At 43.6% G+C, this 20,748-nt stretch overlaps 2 protein-coding genes across 2 annotated transcripts; both read right to left on the bottom strand.

Annotated features, from left to right (window-relative positions):
* Positions 1-16,322: 16,322 nt before the first annotated feature.
* Positions 16,323-17,439, bottom strand: msrb1b (methionine sulfoxide reductase B1b). The gene is made up of 3 exons (XM_041963237.1): positions 17,303-17,439; positions 16,501-16,643; positions 16,323-16,403 (listed from the first exon to the last, which is right to left on the bottom strand). Exons 1-3 carry the CDS (start codon positions 17,355-17,357, stop codon positions 16,323-16,325), a joined length of 279 nt encoding a protein of 92 aa, XP_041819171.1. The 5' UTR covers positions 17,358-17,439.
* A 347-nt stretch (positions 17,440-17,786) lies between these two features.
* On the bottom strand, positions 17,787-19,599 carry neurl2 (neuralized E3 ubiquitin protein ligase 2). Its single transcript, XM_041963197.1, has 2 exons — positions 18,632-19,599; positions 17,787-18,030 (listed from the first exon to the last, which is right to left on the bottom strand). The coding sequence occupies exons 1-2, from the start codon at positions 19,410-19,412 to the stop codon at positions 17,915-17,917; spliced, it is 897 nt and encodes a 298-aa protein (XP_041819131.1). The 5' UTR covers positions 19,413-19,599; the 3' UTR covers positions 17,787-17,914.
* Positions 19,600-20,748: the final 1,149 nt, after the last annotated feature.

Genomic DNA, 20,748 nt, shown 5'->3' with positions numbered 1-20,748 from the left:
ATGCTTCTCTGCTAAGCTAGCTAGCTTTAGCCAAAGTTGCGCGTTAGCTGGGTTTTTTTCCCTCTCATGATTGGATTGAGACACAGCCTCATTTAGCTACGTTAAAAAACTGAATTACCAACATAACATTACAACATGATGAACATTTTTAGGCAACATATAGCAATGAGGTGAAAATCACTTCGTAGTTTATTTTAAGTTTAATTTAGTGTTAGTTAGCTTTGGCTATCACACCAGTGAGCTAACACTGTGTATTCAGCTGTTTAACGGGCCAAGACAGAGCACAGTTACACTGGTTTGGTTTGGTCTTAAACTAAGTTTGCATAGTGCGTTGTCATTGTGAAAAAAAGAGGTCATATTCAGGTCTTGACTTATTTTTGAATAAAAACAGTTATTAATTTTTGTCTTTGTATCAGTGCCGGTCATGTTTGAATTTGGCCATTTTTATCCCGATAAGTGAAAATATGAATGTGCATCTGCTTGTTTTTGGGAGGGACACCAAGACTGAATCAATGCCAATAAGAGACGAAAACTTGAGTTAAACATAAGCCATTTATATATAACTAATTCAGAAATAATGTGCAAAGAAAAACAAGCCCAGTCTTTGGGTTATTAAACTATAACTATGCTGTAGCTGCAGACAATAAGAAACCATCGTATCTGAATGTGTGTTGAATGTGTTGCCGTGTCATGGACAGTATGTGTCTAATCCTGGATGACAGTCTAATGTATGGGAACTGTGCTCACTTTGACAGTTTACAGGAGAACACCTGAACTAAGGCATTCCCACACACACACACACCTGTGTCTGCGAGTGACGTCCTTCACGTTGAATTCCTACCCACCTGTGCAAGGTCTGCGGCTGTGGGAAGGCAGACAGCTGTACAGATCAGCAGTGACTGTTTTGCTCTGTAATTCTCCGTAGAGTCCCTGTGATGACCTGCAGCGGCTGCTTCAAAGACAGGGCGCCTTTCTCAAGACAGATTACTCCAAGCTCAGACTCTCGTACTGTGGAGTCCAAAGAGTCCAGACCACAGAGGACTGTGTACGATCAGTTTGCAGTTTGAGGCCACCATCTCAGCTGGGCTCTGTACCCTACTGTACTGCAAAATAAGGTCCACTGACAGATGTCCGTAACAAACTGTTGGTGAGCTTTGGTCAAAACTATTATGCCTCTGTTCATTTTCCTTATTCACTCTTACTGAAATGTGTTGATATCTGTACATATGATGACCCCAAAGTTTCACAGCAGAAGTGCTGTTGTCCAAAAAAAGAAAAAAAAAGACATGTGTACACCGTGTACCTTACTTTCAGACAAATTAACAACAAATACGATATTTAATCTCTGAGAGAGACCAAACTTTATCTTCCAAAAGGAACTATATCGTTTATCAAACCAGTACGGAGACATCAGGGTCAGCTCAGCTTTTGCTAAGTTCAGACTCTTCTACCTGGGATGATGAGGAATGTTAAAATAAGATAAAAACATCATTAATCCCACGCCAGGGAAATTAAATTGTTACACAGAGCAAACAGTGAAAGATAGGAAGCCCAAAAGAGTCAAAACAAAGGTATACAAAATAATAGTAGAATAGACAATCAGCTATGTATATGTACATTATATACAAAGGCTATGTTGACAGTGATTTCTCGTCTCACCTGGCCAGCGAGTCCTCATATAAACTGCTGTGCATGTTTGACCAAGGAAGGCTGTAGCAGAAAGGGCCTGAGTGTAATGAAGTGAGCAAGGGTGAGTTCTGGGGGTGGGATAGCAGAGATTTATCTCAGAGTTTAAACCAATGCATGTGATTTCCACTGATATTCTGATTTGTGTCTATTTTAAAAGGCTTTCTGTTTTTGTGTTTTTTACAATAGCTGATTCCCTGACTGTTGCAGGTCAAAGTGAATACACCAGACTTCTCAGTTATCCTGCAGGGCGTAGCAGTCATTGTCACATGGGAGAACACAAAGCATTGTCCCAGTGTTGTACTGGATCTCTGAGGATACAATACATGCGACTATAGCTCCTGAAGAGCTGTCTTCAAATGGCCTGTTGACTCACCTGGATGGAATGTGTCTCTCTGTCTCACACACACAAAAACTTGTCACCAAACTCCCTCAAAAATCATCCAGGATGTTTTTTTTTTTTTTTTTTAAGTCAAAGTGATTCAATCCACAATATGCTGTTTAGGCTGTAATCCTCGTGTGCAGACAATCATTGCATTTTACATGTCAGCATTAACCACAGTTTATTTTGGATGAGAAGATGATGAACTTGGTTATCAGCAGTATGGGTAACCATGGTGACAGTTGATTGATAAGTGTCTAAATTAATGATAGAACACCAAAGCTTGAGTGCTTTTTACTTTATACCCTGAATGTTATTAATTTAAAGAGGGGCCTGGTAGTCCACTGACCTTGCCATCTCTATTAGCTGTCGTTGCATGGCCAGTAGGTTATGCTACATTAGCTTTTTGTCCTTTGTTAACTTATATTGTTTTACTGGTAGCAGTGGTCAGCTAATGTTAACTTTCCCTGTTAGCTGATATTCTCAAAACTAGCAAGTAGAAAAGGGAATAAGCTGCTTTAATGCCACATTGGCAGAATGGGAAGAACAGGAAAACCGTCCAATTATCCCAATTAATACCATGGTCATCAAAAATACCATTAATTTATATCTTCGTGTGTTTTACAGTGCAAATCAAAAGTTTTTCACAAGCTATAACTCAGTTTTCCTGGTAACACCTGAGGGTTTGACTAATACCTGAATCAATCGTGACCATCCTAGGTTCGTATGCAATGGAAACATTGTTCATTACTCCAGCAAACAGGATGAACATTGGATACGACATGGCAGTGCTAGATATTTCTAGTCTGCTCAGCTCACAGAACCCTTTGGCTTAGCTATGAGCCCGAAACCTAACTTTATGCTAGCAAGATTCAAAGTCAGTAGCATTTAACTGGGCTGTAGATTTAAACATTGCTGGTCCTGCGTCTGGTGTGAGTCATGGCACTGAAATCAGTCAGATGACAATGAAAGGACAGTCAGGAAATTATAGACCAGAGAAACCACCTGTGGTTTTACCTGAGATGCCGACAACAGAGACTCACAGCAAACAGCCAGCGTCTAGGTTCTATGGTGAAAGGCCAGAGCCAGGATGATCTTTGAAACTTTGAATAAAGCAACCGATGACTTACTCCAGAAACTGAAACCAAATCTGCCCGGTGCAGTCCTGGAGAAGGTCATTGATTTCATTGAGAAGGCACAACTTTCTCAACACACACACACACACACACACACACACACACAAACAGACACAGAAATTCCAAAATCTACAGTCATGAGCCAGCAACACTTGGAAAGCAGAAGAACTTCCCTGGAGGCTAAAGAAAGATAATTCCACACCGGATGAAAGACACGACAGGTGGGTAAAGAACCTGTCAGACGGGGAACGTACCCAGAGCAAGATGTTCTAGCCAAAGGATTAAACTTCGCCATTACACCAGCATGTACCAGTAGTTCAACTCATCACTGCAACAGAGTCACCCATAAAGAAAAACAATTTAGTAGAAAAAGGGGCAGAATAGATCATGTTGAAGGTACCTGCACCTCTCTCCTATCTCACCATCTGGGTAAAGAAGGCTGTGATGTCACTGAGGAAGGACCAAAGCATCACTTTCCTACTGGCGTATAAAAGAAGGTGCATGGTGGTCCTAAAGGCAGCAAACTACCATGCCAGGGTCACCTTAAGACTCAGTGATAGTAATAAACCACTGAGGTGAGATCCCATCAATGGATACAAGACAAAGGCCGTAGAGTACCTTGACTGGCACCATATCGCACCATATTCAAAACAGCATGGACTTTGTGACCGAAACTGGACCCAGATGAAACCACAGTGTCCTGTGATGTGACCACTTTGTTTGCATGCATCCCAGGACAGCACACTTAACAACAGATCCAACCACTTTAGTTACAGCTATCTATCACCTTTACCTAGTAGCAAAGTAAAACATTGCATTGCTAACACTATTAGTAATACATCACATATGCATGTGGTATGATAATGTTGATCAAATGTAATAATAAAATGTAATAACTGGATAACTTCATCACCAAGGTGTTAAAAAACAAGCATACCAGTCATCAAAATAGTCATATTCTGCAAATACTGCAGGTTAAAAGAAATGTTAAAATCACTCATTGCTGTAATTAGATGTTAGTTTGTTATGGTGTTGCAGTAAATTGTAAACGGAGGCTTTAACTGCACCCTTGTTGCTATGGTTACTCAGTTTAGATGAAGGGGACACATACATTTTGAACGGTGAACAGACAGTTTCACTGGAACTATTTAGTAGGTATCTGTTTTCAAAAATTAAAGGACACAGCAGCCAATCAGAACTGAGTATTCACCCAGACCATTGCATAACACATTAACAATACAAAACTAATGTTTGACCTTGTTTGCTGTTCGAGGTGCTGCCTTTCAAAGGACTTTCAGTAAGTTCTTATATAACAGGGGTCTGTGAGGAAGATGCCTTTAGGGCCGCAGGGATTTTGTTGTTGCCTGACACATCTGTGCTTTAACCCCTTACTGCTACAGTGCCATGCTGTGCCACACCTGGGACAGGAACTGGTCTGGACACACCTCTTACTCTATCAACAAAACAACCAGCAACAAAAATGCTGCACAAACTCTCTGACTGACATCTACTCTCATTCACCACAGTAAACACTGCAGGAATTTCTGCTCTGCACCAAATATGTGCATGTCACGAAGAAAACAAACCCCTGCAGATTACCAATTTAAAGCTTCACACACGACCAAGGCGCAGACACCAGCCAATGGGAGCGTCCATCCAGCCCCTGCATCTGTGCACTGTGAGCCTGTGTGCTGTGTGAAAGCCAATGGCAGGGCCTCACTCTCAGCCATAACTGCAGGGCAGAGCTCTGCGGCGAGCTGGGTAAGTATAGGGCACGGCAGCACTGTACATTATCACATGGGTGTGGCTACGAGCTCGCTGCTCGAAAAAATGTTTTCAATCAACGAGTAAAGAAGGCACGTAAAGTGGCAGGCATGCCTGCACAGGATCGTCGCCTCGCTGTGTGACATGAGGAAATTTGAGGGTAATAATAAAAACTGTTTACTAGTTTAAAGCTGAGTCATCGCTGAGGGAGAAGGGGAAATTAGCTGCGTCCATGAAACCCAACCTGAAGCCTTTCTGTCTTATCATATTTCCACTTTTACTGCAGGTCATCGTGGTTAAACAGTGGCCATTGTCTCTCCCAGGTTTTTCTACACTGGTTGTTTAAAGGGGCTGCCTTTTGCCTGTGCTTGTCAGATTTTTTTTTTTTTTTGCCTGTGTAAACAGAGGGGAAGAGCTTTGTGGAAACATTCAGGTTGTGCACTAACATATTTTGCCTCTATCAGTCATTATAAATGCGCTCTCTGTGTAACAAGACTCGGGGAAAACCCATAACGATCTGTTAATCTGTGTTGACAGCATGTCGACCAATCACATGCTTCCAGCGTTTTGAGCGCATTCATAACCTTGTGGTGTAACAATGCAGGAGGAGATAACAAGACATCCAGATTCTGGCGTGTCATGCCGTTTTCAAAGCCAGACAAAACAACACAGGGCGAAATCAGCTAATCTCTTGACATCTGCCATCTCTGTTGCTGCAAGATCGAGAGAAGAAAGTGGCTGAAACAAAACGTTACATCCAGCGAGATGAGGAGTTGTTTAGGAATGCTTTAAGAGTACTGTATATTTCTCTGAAATAAAATACCAAGGTTAAAAAAAAGAAATGTTTTTGTGTCTTTTCTTGTAAAACAAAGATTTAAGTCACTTCTTTCAAGTGAAGTGGCCAAAGGCTTTTTACATGTTCACTTCTTCTTTGAGGCCGCTGGGTTTGAAAAGGTTTCATAAACACAAAGCTTTTACAATTTCCTGTCTCTATAGAAGCACAGTCCTTTAATTAACACACATATCAAGACGAATGGAGTTGCATGGTCTTCATGTCAGTGCATTAATTTGCTGCAAGGTTGCAGATATCAATCTGTAGGAGCAGGCGCATTTTGTGAAGGCCGCCTGTACAGATAAAGAACAAAACAAACAAAGAAATGCACACACAAATTGTCCTGTTTCACTCTGGTTTTTGTACAGATTAAACTGTAAAACTGTTCCTTTGAGTACTTGAGTAAATATGCTTGAAGTAATTTAACGGTCACCTGCCTGTGGCTTCATGGCATTGACTTTCTCATCTAACTCTGGGCAAGAAAGCAACTAAAGAACTACTTAGATCACAAAACAGCCAAGAGCTAAACATAGGAATGAGGTAACAGTACAGGTGGTTAAAGACAGCAGAGCTATCAGCTGATCTGCGCTGCACTTCGCAGCAGTAAGCAATCAGCTCCTCTGATAGGTTATCTGACTCAAGGTAATACGACCACCCTGTAAAATGTGCCGATTAGAGCCGCACGGCAGCCACTCCGCCCTCCTGATGCGAGCGCAGTATGTGTGTGCGCCTGTGTGTTCTCCATGCAGCCATCCCCTCGGTGACCTTCCATTTTCCCCTGCATCGAATTCAAACATTTAGCCAAGAATCTTGGACGGCACGCTACAGCTACCGTGCGATTTACTGCGCCGCGTATAGAGGATTTCCAAAACCATACGATTCCATGATCTACAGTCATGATGTCATTCATGCAACAAAGCCTGGCCTGTAATCATTCTGGTCACTTCTCTCTGCTATGAAATTCCACAGAGGAGGATGATATATCAGAAGCTGGACACGGCTGTAAATATAGAGGCACGCCGCCCTGGTAGACCATCTGATAGGTACTTGCAGAACCCAAGGACAGAATAAAAATGACTAATGCTTGCACTGGGCTCTGACATTGTGTTTGTGTAGATGCCTAAGTTTGGAGAACGGGATCTTTTCAGAGTTAGAGCTGCACCGACATGCCTTAGAATCCTCTATTTGATTATATGACAATTTAAGCTGCAGAAATCAATGGAGTGTGGTGCACCAGGGGCCTCAGGAAAACTTAGAAAACTAGTAAGATCTTCAGCAGTCTCGCCACAGAATTATACCTCCATGATGCTGAGCCTGACCCAGTGGAAGAGACAGGCAGCCTAAACAAACACGACCCCCTTAACCACCACAGCCACACACGAGCAGCGCTCACACACACCAGCGTCTGCTTTCAGAGCGTATCGCAGTTCCAGGTCTGCAGCGGCAGGCCAAGAGAAAAGCTCCTGATTAAATAGTTTTGGAGCGTGCGGCGCTCCGGCTCGGGGAGCTCAGCGGCTTTGAAGCCGGTCGCTGTGCTCGGCTGTTATCTGCTCTCGGGCCTGAAGATAAAGCAGTTCGACAGCGCCCAGAGATGATGTTTACAAACAGTCAGCGGCGCTGTCAGGAGGCACCCACGGTGCAGCAGAACTGTGGCTCGACTGAAGGCAAATCAGACGGCAGTGACTGGGCGCATGTAGCTTGAAACCTGGGCATGCCGCCAGACACGCCATTGAGCACTTTGTGTCAGCTGATTTTCCTTTGATCCCTGTTCAGTTCACCCAAATGACAAAGAAACATACTTTACTGTACTAGTAGGATGTGGAGGCACAGATACAGCTTTGGTTTTATTTGCCCAGATTTCAAGGTGATCAGAGGTTAATTTGTGGCACTCAAACCATCTGAAAATAATATTTCCAAACTCAAACAGTGGGAGGAATCTGGTGGTTAAAGTCAACCATGAACCACAACACCCTGATGTCTTGTCTGCCTTTCCACATCTCTTTCCCCTCTGTTTCCTGTCCCCTCTCTGTTTTTATCAATGTAATAAAAGCATAAAATACCCCAGAAAACCATTTAAAAACAGATATTTCCAGAAGCAATGTTCTGGTCGGTATGATAATTAATAATAATAATATAATAATTCTGTTATTTCAAATTTCTTCCAGAATAAGTGCGAGAATATCATTTTCCACATGCATTTACACAGAACGTTTGACATTTAGCGTTTTGTTTCGGATTTGGGAAGCGAAGGCCGTCCGACTGTTTTTTTCTATCTTAAAATGCCCTTTCTACACACCAACTGGCCCGGTGTGTCGAGGTGACACACCCGACACCCCTCGCCCTCTATATGATGCCAGGGTTTCAACCTGCCTTCTAGTATGGAAGGGATATAACTGCGCCTTTAGACTTGGATGACGCTAGTTCATGTCCAGCATACCCCGGCCTCAGGCTTCGCGCTGCCCTCAGCTGTGGTGTTCTGGACTCAGCGGTCTGACTTGTGCTTTTGCAGAAATAAATTTTCGTATTCATCTGAAACACCATCTCCTCTTCAACAGAAATATGGTGCAACAGTGTGTCTGAGCAACATACCAGGGAATGACATGCATATAGACACAAGTGTTGCACATATAGACTGAATCAGAGTCATTGTGAAATATCTAGAAAGAAAGGCAATAAGTGAGGAGAGTCCTTTGTTGCATTCTAGCTCATATCCAATCTGGAGCTGAAAGGTGTCGATTCCTTGCCGTCCGTGCCGTCTGTTCACTGACTTATTGAGCAGCGGCTCAATGCTCTGGATCTGCGGGTATGATGTATGGGGACACGTGCGTGGGGTCCGCCGGGGCCTGAGACATGCCGCTGACACTGGGGACAAAGCGGTCCCAGTGAGCTGGGCGCTGCAGTCTACAGGCTCCACCTGTCAGGACATCAAGATGGATGGTGGAGATTTGCTCTGTGTCCAGAGGATTGGGCATAATTTAGCCCAGATGTTGAGTGACTCTTGTCCCTTTGATGGACTGGTTAGCTGGCAGTTTGAATATTTCACACAAATTCACAGTCTCTAAATTTCTAATTGAACAGATGCTACCGAGTTACTCTATGGGAAATGTAGGGTCCAGTTAAAGCTAAAGATTATTCTCGATTCTCTAGAATTCTGAAATCAGTTCACTATTCATTTTTGGTTGCATTTCATTTCAGCAACTATGGCGCCATGTTGTTTTTTTTGACAACTGCAGCATTGAAGCATTTTGATGATTCCGCCTCTGGCAGGGTTCGTCTCCACATCAATGGCAGCTGAGGCCCGTGGGTATTGCTGGCCGCCATGCCAACATGATGAATAAAACATGATTTCTCAGAAGCGAAGCTAAAAGAATTGAAAGTGGTGGTGTTAATGAAAACCTTTTTGTGTGTGTTGGCAACACTGAGGATACTGCTGATAGGAAAAATTGAAATGGAAATACAGAATGAAGAAAAACACAAACAACCAAGCCAAGAGGATGCTACAGATTTGGTGTTCTTGGACCTTGACTCATGCTAGAAACTAAAAGTCAGCCTCTGACGCATTAATTTTGACCACACTTTTTAAAAGAAATGCCCCCAGCTTCAGGGAAGCACAGACTTAATCAGTGGAATAACCTCTCTCAGCCATCTAGCGTTACATCCACTGAACAGTGACGACTGATAAACAAACGAGCAAAGAAATAAAGAAGGCCGCAGCTCCTTCACTGAGCACGATCATACCATCCCACACCACCACACCACCTCTCAAATCATTTAGCACCAGTGTTCATGCAGGGGGAATGCATCACAGCATAAGAGGCAGACACCACCGACACACCCAGATGTTAAAAAAACAAGCTGGCAGCCAGCAGCAGTTAAGCAGAATATAATTACTTTGGTGCAAAATTAGATCACGCACCTTTAACTGAGAGCAAGCTGAGGCTTGATTTCTGCAACCTCACACCAAAAATGTAAATTGCAACATGTTTGTGATATCCACCATGATGAGATTGTCTTCCCGTAAGGCTGACACGCTCCCAGTCACACCTCCCTTTCAGTGGTTTGGACCAGGCCAGAGTCTGTATAATACTCCTGAACAAGAAGATTATCTGTTTTCCTGTCGGGCAGGATACCACTAACATGCCCCAGTGCTGGTGTGCTAAAGTGTGCAGCTGCTCCTGTGAGCAGACGCACTTCTATTTGAATGCTTCATGGGTTAAACCTGTCTCTTTATCTAGATCTAGCGGATAGCGCGTCACTGTCCCATAACACAGCTTTTGTCTGCGTGTGTGTTTGAGTGTTTGTGTGTGTTTTGGCATGACAGGCGGCTCTAATATGCCCTAATGGTCATGATGTCATTCACCTGTATTTTGGCTCAGGGGCTGCGATGACTGATGGGACAATTTCGTATAATCATCTTATCTGATCTGGAGCTCATGAGCTGAAACCCAGAGAAATTACAGACTGTAAATGTGAAAAGTCGTCTATTCCAAAATACTCTGGGGCTTTATCCACTTTGGGAAAAATGGTGTTTTTTCCACTGTTTCTCTAAAATAATGTTGATCATGTCTGCTTTCAGAAAATACACTAATTTGGTTTCATTTATCCAATCATTTTGTGGGAGGGGGTTTTTACAAAAGCTGTTCATATTTGATGGAAGATTCACCTGCACAGCCCAGAAAGGAAAGGTGAAAGTCCTTGAATGCAACAGCGCAATAGAAACGCTCTGAAATGACCTTTTAGAAGGTGCAGCTGTCCTCTGAATGCTCTCTCCTTTTATAATATAATGTAGGTAGCTCCTTTGTGCCGACGGAAACATTTCCCTCTCACTGAATCAAACATTAACCCCGTCTTTAAAACGTCTCGGGGCAGCCAGGTTAATGCAGCGCCTGTGCGACCCAGCAGCGTACTGTGTGACCTCTGAGGAGGTTCAGTATTAACCTCGAGTTCAGTGGTTAAAAAAAGGTGTCCGCTTTAAGAAAGGACTTCTCTTCTGTAGATTCTTGAAACTGTGCACAATGTGAAAACCTGAATGCTGCACGGGTCTGAAGATACTGCAAATGTGAGTCACAGTGGGTGACGCTGCTGATGAGAAGATAAATTTTTGCTGATGCATCTGTCTGAGTATCTGAGCACAAAATGCCACGAGGATCGCCGTTTAAACCAGTTTGGCAGTTAGCGTGTTTGTGGTTCAGACAGATGCCACTCCGCTACTGCCAAAACACCCATTTGAATTCTGGTTTACTGGGAAATAGAATTATAACGCACTAACAGGAAGGTTACCATCGTTTACGTTCATCAACCTTCCCGGAAAAAAGCATTTAAGCACAGTGTCTCAGGGTGTATTTTCTTTTTTCCTGAGGATGCCATTATGTCATTAAAAGCAGTCATGTGTCTAGTCAGGCGAAGAAAGAAAGAACGAAAGGAAGAAAAAGAAAAAAATGAGGGCAAAAGGTTCAGTCTCAGAGAATCAAAGAAAAGTAATTGTGAGCAATATTAGAAATCGCAAACCGTATACCTTGAGGAGCTCAGATACACTCTCTCTGATATGCACTTTAAGTTCCTCAAGATCTGGAGACCATTTATTAAACACATCAAGAAGGAAAAATGTCTTCCGTGTAATTGATTGTAATAAATTGTAATTTGCCCTGCTGTTTCCCTATTTTCCTCTGTTTTTTTATTTTAATCCTGTTGTCTTTCTTTGCCCGGTCTAATGACCTTTGGCTGGTGTTGTGGACCTTACAGTTTGCTCTACTGTGTTACATGGACTCTCCGGCATTCTGTTTGGTTATATTAATATGCTTTGCCCTGCCCTGGCATATGGACAATCTCTGGCCTTCCATCTATCCACGGACAGTTTTTCTTTCATTATGGACTGACATGAGCACATATTCTTTCTCTGTTTGGCAGTATGTTTTGTCACACCTACAGGTGTCTTGTTGTTTTTGTTGTTGTTGTTGTTTTTGTTGTGTTCTGTATGTTTTTTCTTGTCATCTAAATTGAAAATCATAAATATAATTCTTTAAAAAAAAAAGGAAATCGCAAACCGAAGTGGATAAAATGGTAAATTGTGCAGCAATAGGTTTTACCTATAGCTGCATAAATCTACTCCACAAAAGTAGAGAGTGGAGAGGAGGAAGAAGAGGGAGGAAATAACTAATGGCGCGTGCGTTAGCCAGCTTACAGCTAATGTCCGCACAGTTGGTGCATGAGCTGTTTGGGGGGAATACGCAAACTCTCCAGCTGTCAAGTTTGCACAAATAACACAAAGTGAAAGTTCGCTTTCTTTCTGACCATCCTCCCGTCACATTTCACCTCGAGCTGGCAGTTTAATTTGTACCTTGTGTTTAGTGCTAATTAGAAAATGTTAGCATGCATGCTGACACACGGGACAAAGATGGTTACATTGGTAAACATTATACCTTCTAGCCTAAACATCAGCATGTTAGTATTGTTATTGACAGCATGTCACGCTATTGTCATTAGCTTTCAGTGCAATGCACCCGAGCGCAGCTGCTAGCACGGCTGTAAGAGTACTTTAAAGTAAATGGCCGTCCCTCTCAGGCAGAAGAAAGAAGAAGAACAGAGGGACAGTGGAAGGAGTCGGCCTCTGAGAATCCTGAGGGAAAGGCTACTGTGGGAAATAAAAGTGAAGTAACTTAAACTTAATGACAGGTTAAAGGCTCAGTGCGCTCATCAGAAAGTTGACTTATGGCTGGCATGCAGGCTTCGCAGACTGATGGAGGAACAGCTGCAGTGAGCTCGCTGCACTTATCTGATGCAGCACTCGCACTCTCACATCCCTTTATTTGCTTTATGCTAATCTCACGCGGCCCCTCCTGTGGTTCTTGACGGGCGGCGCAAAACAGCGCCGCCGCCAAGGCTGTGGCTCTGATTCCTAGCGGGACCACCTATGCTAAAAACGTGGCCGCTCGCAGTGCAGCGAGGCAGCCTGGGTTAAAAACATCCCACCAAATGGACTGCGCTGTGTAAAGAGAATACACTGCTGAGCGTTCCTGCCAAGACAACACAAGAGGAAATTTACTCAGCCGTGACAACCTCAATGCAAGGTCAGGCCTCGCCACCACGCTGACGGCTGAAATTCATTTGAATACCTTTGGCAGCGCGGAGAAGTCAAGTTGGATGGATGCGGAGTGGCGCTCCAGAATATTCAAACTGTCGATGCCGAGAGTTCAGCGACATCTCCCAATGTTATGATGACCCCTCGTAATTGCACGCTACCAGCAGCGATGTTTTGAAAGAAAATATGCTTCAAATTTTACTCGTCTGTGGTGAGACCAATAAAATGGAGGACAGTGTGTGTCCTTTGGCGTGTGTTCCACCGTGTGTGTACGTGTGAACACTGCACGTAAGACATCCATCAATGTGTGTGGTGACATAAGGTGAAAAGAGATGTGAGAGATGTGTGTGATGTCCAAGAGTGTGTTGATTGGCACATGCGTTTTTCTAGGATTGCGTGTGTGTTTGTTTTGTGTGTGTGTGTGTGTGTGTGTGTGTGCACTTCCTTTGTAATGATAGCCCTCAGTCTCTCGCCAGGCGGCCAGGCTACTCCTCTAAACCTCAGGGTGTTTGCCAACCCCCGGATCCCAGAGAATATGGCCTGCAGCTGGGCCACAGAGAGAGCTGAGCCCCTGCGAGCTCCTGAAACATCCAACACTCATGATTACAGCGAGGTAGCAAACACACCCGGTCGGTGTTCGCATACAGGAAGAATCTACACCTGCAGCAGTGGAAGCATGCAGGTACGACACGCGAGAACAGATGTTGTTCATATCATACTTTTCACCTCCACCTCTGCGGAGGAGCGACTGTGATCTGGCAGGAGGAGAACTCCATCTAGAGGTCAGTCTAGGGGAACCCCGGCTCCGCCGCCTATCTGACAGGTCAGGAGTGTCGCACAGACAAGGGTGGAGGAAAAATCCAGATCTCTTACTTTAGTCAAAGTGGCTACATGAACAAATGCTCCACTCCACAGAAAATAAATGTCCTGCATTTAAAATGATCATTCTTATTTATAAAAATGTGGAAGCTAAAATTTTAAATGTTAATGTAAACTAGCATAATATATGCAGTAGAGTACTAGTGTGAAGTACCTTAAAATTACACTAATTGTACAGTAAATGTGTTAAAAATTCACCACAGGAAATAACTCATAACAGATAAGACAAAAATCTATCAAACTATAATTTATTTGCATTATCGGTTCCTTCCTTCATATGAATACACAGACGATGGAGGAGAAATCCAAATGTTCCTTTTTTTCCACTAAGTTCTGGACTCAGAAGTGAGTTTTTCAAAGTAAGTCCTGACAGGTGGATCAACCTGTGTTTTTGCATAGGCGTAAATACAGGACCACCTATCAGATCAAGCACACCTGCTCACATAACAACAAAGATATAGCTGATTCACACAGCCGGTTAACAGTTTCTTGGCTGTTGCACAGCTGTGACTGGTGCGGGCCTGCTGAATGAAAGCTTCTTTAAACTCGCATCTTTCTGTTCTTGGAAAACCTAAATTGTTACTAAAATCACATGCATGTACTGATACATCTCAACAATAGTGCCACAATAATGAACACATATTTAAATATGAGGTATTCGAGGGACGTTTTCGTAAAGGAATATTTGCAGAGGGGTGGTCCGGCCCCCGTGTCACAGGCCGGTCAGAGACTCTTCAGCGGACAGGATGCGCCTCTCAGGCCTTTTCTCCCGTCCACGTCACCCGCCGACCCGACCTGTTCACTGGTCCTGGACCGAGCAGCAGATCCAGCAGCTGGAGGGAAGAGTCCAACCTCGCTCTTTACTGCTTGTCCTCGCCTGGGACGGAGAAACAAGAGACGCTCACTGACTGCCACAAACACGTGTAGTCAGAAAAACGTTGTCAATTACACTGAAAGTTTTTTATTTTTCTGAACAGGTACTTATTTGTTCTAAAGGTTGACAGTACACAGCAAATAGTGAATGTGAGAAATAGTGTTAGAATTAAAACAAATTATATAAAGAAAGAAATAAAAAAAATAAAATGAATCAAATTAAAAAGCAGACCAAACATTAGTTAACAAAAAAAACACTATTTCCACTGCATTAATGAAGATGTATGTTAGAACAGCCTGTATGCAATAGCATGAGAGCAGGTGGATGGTGTCTCCAGCTGTGCACCATTAACACTGGCAGCAGAATTTTGTGGAAGATAAATAAAATGCTCAGCCCGAAACAGCTTTTGAAGGCCGGTCTGTTGTGCAGCTGTCGAGGCAGAAAGAATGACTCGCTTCACTCCTGGTGGTGAAACAACCTCTGGGTTAGGACCAAAAAGCCAGATGGCTGGACCAAGTGGAAGATGTTTATCAAAACATTTCCTAATGTTTCAACAACACGTATCCAGAGAGATTTCACAGTCGCCCAATCCCAAGACATCACCCCGGTTTAGAGTGGGAACACCTGTCGGACAGATCACTAAGCTCCAGTCTAAATCTGAGCTCTGCTCTAAAGAAGACTCTACGTGCAAACTTGGAGTGAATCAGCTGATGAGCACGGCTGGAGGAGAAGGAAAAAAACATTATTCCATATCTTATCCGAGCTCGTCAAGGTCTCTGTCCCCGACCAAAGCGACAGCTACGGCATTAATGTTGTGTTCTGATAATCTGACATACAAACGGAGGCGTCAAAGCAGAATAAAGAAGTTTTACATTGGATGGAAGCTGTAACTCAAGTTATGCTCAAATTACACACACATAGAATATAATGCAGCGGTGGAAAGTAACTAAACGTAACTTTATACTATATTTTAATGATTGTTTTTCCATAAAAATCATGTGAGCTGCTTCTAGAATGTCATGCAGTGATCAGTGATAAAATCTCCTCCTCATCAAGTTATTTTAGTTGAATCGAGTCCTTAAAGTTTCATATTCTTATAAAAAGTGAAGGAATATTTCAGCTGGTTTTCAAATCAAATGTCTCAAAGAACTGAAAAAAAATCCCAACCAACCATGTTCTGTATGTTAAGCAGCCAACATGTCATCAAGTGGTGCATTACATTTCAATAATGAAATCAATTATAATACACTGTAATATACTGTGTAGAGTGCAACTAAGGGCCGTTTGGCATGACTATGTTTACTTTTATTATGTAAATGAATATTTTCACCAGGATCTGAATAGTTCTGCTAAAAACACACTTCCACACTAACTCTCAGACATGAGATTTAGCCATCCTGCATTTCTGGACCTGTTTGGCCTCTTTGTCGTTCCAAGCCCAGAACAACGGAGGGATATGATTTTAATTTGGAAGGAGTTAAAAAAAAAAAAAAAAAAAAAAAACACACACCTTTAAAAAGCTGTAGGCTATCTCTCCCTCCAGAGACGATGCCCTACTTACTGACTAGGCTCTGCAGCCCTCGCTGCTGACATTTCTCATCATTTTCCACTTTTGGCTGCAGGTCGAGATTTGGTTTTGAGGATCTTGTCTTACCTTTGCTGGGGACAAACTTGAGCGAGTGGCTGAAGATTCAGAACCGCGACACCCCTTCCTCCGGGCCGTCGTTCACAAACTCGTGGCCCAGCCCGCTGCCGCACTTCCCGCACAGCACCTGCGCGCGCGAAACGCAATCACATCAAACACCTGTGTCACACCCCGATGCGGCACGTGCCTCTGAAAGCTACTGCGTGAAAGTATTGATCCGAGACCTTGTAGGCGGTGAGAGTCTCCATCATCTTGGTGACGCTGTCCTCTCGGATGGTGTCGCTGAAAGCCGGCCAAGGAGACGAGTGGGCGAACTTAGAGCGGCTGGAGAACAGCGGATGGTTACACTGGGAGCACACATACATGCCTGTAGGGGACAGTTACCTATAAATGCATAGTTTTTTTTTTTTCATGACAAAGATTTTAAATAGTGCAACAGGGCAGTGGTGCCCATGGTGGGGTTCAATACCACGATAAATAAGGTCAATCCGAAGGTCACAAGATGATTAGAGGGATGAGAATGAACAAACAGATTTTTTTTTTTGTTTCCTTGAAATAATCTGAGAGGGAAAAGTCTGGTTATACAGCTGAAAGGCCATAACATGTTCATTTGAAGGGGTCACACAGCTGAACAGAGCTGGAAACACTCTCCTAAATGAACCATGACTTGGACAGGCTGTTAATGTGAAACAAAATTATCTACATCACACCTCTGTTCTCACTATTATCAGTGATCAGCAGTTGTATTTGTTCTCCATGTGTAGAAACTGAAATCTTACAAATCCGAAGTATCTGAGCTAAAATTAAGGTAAACTGCTCTTTATCAACCGCCTATATCCCCTGATGTTGTCACAACACGTGCTCTTCCTCTCTGTCATGCCACACAATAACCGACAAATCATTTTCCATTACAAAAATCGCTCATTTGTTGCAGGAAGGACGCTTTAAGCAAGGCAGAAAATAAAAACAAAACGGTAATCCAGTCGATAAGGGGGTCACATGACAGCTCAGCCGCCGCCTGCTCACCTGGTTTGAAATGATCCTTGTAGACCTCACCGCCAAAAAAGCGACAGAAAGACATGATCCGCACAGGTCAGCGGAAGGCAAAGTAGATCCTAATCTGGTCCAGTCTTTCCTCAAACGGCGGCCGCAGATGATCCAGCTTTCCTCCTCTCGTGTGAAGAGATCCTGGATGGAGATTTAGCAGGAGCTCCGCCCACTGCTGTACTCCGTAAGAACAGCAGGTGTCACTGTCCGACCGCAGGAAGTTTTCCCAGGCTCTTTCACACCAGAGTTAATGTTAAAATATTTAATTCATGTAACATAGAAGCAATGTGTCATTTAAAGGCTGCTGAAAGAGAAACAGTGATGATGAACACAGTTATTCCTAACACACACACACATACTGTGAGGGGAAATTGAAGCACACAGACAGACTTCTAACCAGTATTGTGAATTTATTTCAGTTTTGTTGTCATTGCAAAGGATGTAAGTTTTTTCTGTGCTGGGCATGTATCAAGTGTATAACCCTGTTAGCTTTACTTTATTAATGAAGCATCATGGAAATGATATCCTTGGTACAAAGTGGTGGTAGAGAGCTCATAAATGCTGTTTCTGTTCATTGCCGGTCCATATCCTTCATTCATACTTGCAGTAGTGCTTAAGAGCCTCTGGCAGCTCCAGCCAGTCGATGGCCATCCTGTGGACAATGTGCTTCTGGATGGCCTTCCTACACAACGTCTGCAAGGACGAGACTGAAGCGACACAGGAAGAGGACAGACAGGACAAAAAGACAGGATTAGCAAAATATATGAGAAATGAGAAATCTGATGAGAAATTAGGAATGAATAATTGAGAAATATTCATTAGCATTTATGAATTAGTGAATGAATATATGTAAAGATATCAAAGATGTTAACAATTATTCTTGGAAAGTCAATCAAATGAGCACATAGAGATGCAAAACAACCACAAAGAGACGCAAAATAACGACAAAGAGATGCAAAACAGCCTCAGAAACATGCAAAACAACTGAAAAAAAGCTAAATGTCCACAAAGGGATACAAAACTACTACAAAGAGACAGAAAACAACCATAAGGTGATACACAAGGACTAAAAGGAGATGCAAAGCAACTACAGAGATATAAAATTACTACAAGGAAGCTCAAATTGACCACAAAGAGACTCAGAATGACCACAAAGACAAGTGAAATGACCCCAAAGAGGCTAAATAATTACAAATAACAGTCGTCTTTATGTCTTTGAGGGTCTCAGAATCTCTTTCAGTAGTACACAGTAACGTGTCTGTGCCCAGAGAGGCAGTCCATGACTGAAAGCATCACTGCGACACTCACATCCATACTCCACCTGGACAATTCGGACACACTTAGTGGCAGCAAAGACGTCCACCACAGCGTAGAGAGGCTGGACGGCGGGGATCCCCTTTGCACTAGCTCCCATGTCCTCACCGTTGATCACAATGTGCATGTCGGCCAGGTCTGGCCCTTTCGGCACATACAGCACTCCTATCCGGCTGCGTCTGGCTGTGGGAGGCAGGGCGTTAGTCTTATACAAGTCATCCAGAATGTGGCTGTAGCGCCCGGGCCTGCTCCGGCCAACCAGCTTGTCTCTGGGGATCCGAACGCTCTCAATGTACAGGTGAGTATCAGTGAAGAAAGTCTTTGGTTTGTTGTTGTCGTCTCCTCCTCCATCTCCACCTCCAGCTCCATCTTCTACCTCCCCTCGTCCGAGCCTGTGGCCCTCATGCAGTCCTCCGTCTCCGCCCTCTTGACCCTCTGCTCCAGCGTCTTCTATGATCTTGTTGTGGTTGCGAGTGATGGCAAATACCCAGCTGTCTCCCAAGTCTGTCAGGTCCGGGATGGAGTATTCAGGTACCGCCTCTAAGCCCCTGGGGTCCCTGGCAGTCAGGCCGACCCGGAGGTGGCCACACCAGCCCAGCTCCTTATCCTCGATCTCAATGAGAAAAATCTCCCCGGGCTTCAGAGGATGTTTGCTGAAACACACTCCATTTGCAAAGCTCTCCACCCGGGTGGCCTGGGTCCCTGAGTGGTCCAGTCTGACATTGGTACCATGGATGGGGTGGAACTCCATGAACTGGTCAGAAAAAGGCTCCATTTTCAGTTCTGTTCGCACCAGACGAAGCAGTCACTCTGATTCAGGGAACAGAAAGGACCATAAGCAAGAACTTCCCGGTCGGGCAGCTGTCAAAAGACACGACAAACTTACTAAAACTTTCCAGTCAAACAGTCTTGCAGTAGTTTGCACGTGGTCGTACTGGAGACACAACAACATGCACAGACAAGATCCCTGCTCTGCCTATCTGTGGGCCACTCAGGGAAGCTTCTGGTAGAGGGCTATTTTTGAACAGCTACATATGTCAACAGATGGCAAGGTATGTGTGTCTATCTGTGTGTGTGTGGGGAAGGGGCGGCCAGCACTCACACGCTTTCAGCCACTCACACGCGCCGGACGTGCACAGAGACTGAGGTGGGGTTCGTGGGAGCAACAAAGCCCCCCGGGACTCGCCGCTCATTCAATTTCACAAACCCGTGTACCGAAGTAATAGCTGCGTAATTATCATAATGCCATATGCCAGGGAGATATGTTAAACAGCCGGCCTTTCAGAGCTGCGCTCTAAATATAGGCATGCCACGCAAATACACTCTGGATTTCTTTCTTATGCAAAGCAGCAATTAAAGTAATATACCGAGATAAAGAGGTCTGTGGAGATGTATTATGATAATGGAATTAGAGTTTAAGAATATGGAGAGAAATTATATTTAAAAAGGGAAGCAGATACTTTTTATAGTCACTATACACCGCATGATTGAGAATAAAGGCTCCTGCAAACTATGTCAGGTGATTTACAGTAGTTATATAATTTCTGTCTAAAGAAATCAGGTATTAATTACATAGTATTTAAATCAGAGTTACTTCATACCCGGTATAGCACCCGTTAGTTACAGCGCAAATTGTAATGTGCAGTGATTTTTTCATGTGTACATCATGTGTACTCAGAAATGACAGAGATCGTAGATCAAGATAGGCGCTTTAAAGTGAGACTATATGCATGAGGCAAAGGGAATAACATCCCTTCCCCTGCAAATGAAACAGTGGATTTGTGAGAAATGAAACGTACCCTTACTCACTGTAGTACACTCGGGAGTTTTGCTGCTGCGGCCGACCTCGGTCTGGTATGACCAGGAACTCATGGTGGCTCGTGCATAATGTTTACAACCCTATTATAAATATACATAACTGCATAACTGACATGACTGAGCCACGAATGTTAGCATGCTCGTCATATGCGAATGACTCGTCACTCCTTTTCCTATTACGCCATCATTTAGCATTCATCACTATCACAAAAAATGAGATGCTCCCTTTAATCCACCTTAAGTACAGTGTTTGCCTTCTGTCCCTTTATATGGCACTTTATATGAACTGAAGG

Source organism: Chelmon rostratus, chromosome 21 (assembly GCF_017976325.1).
Source record: "Chelmon rostratus isolate fCheRos1 chromosome 21, fCheRos1.pri, whole genome shotgun sequence".
NCBI lineage: Eukaryota > Metazoa > Chordata > Actinopteri > Chaetodontiformes > Chaetodontidae > Chelmon > Chelmon rostratus.
This window is presented reverse-complemented; position numbering and strand designations above follow the sequence as displayed.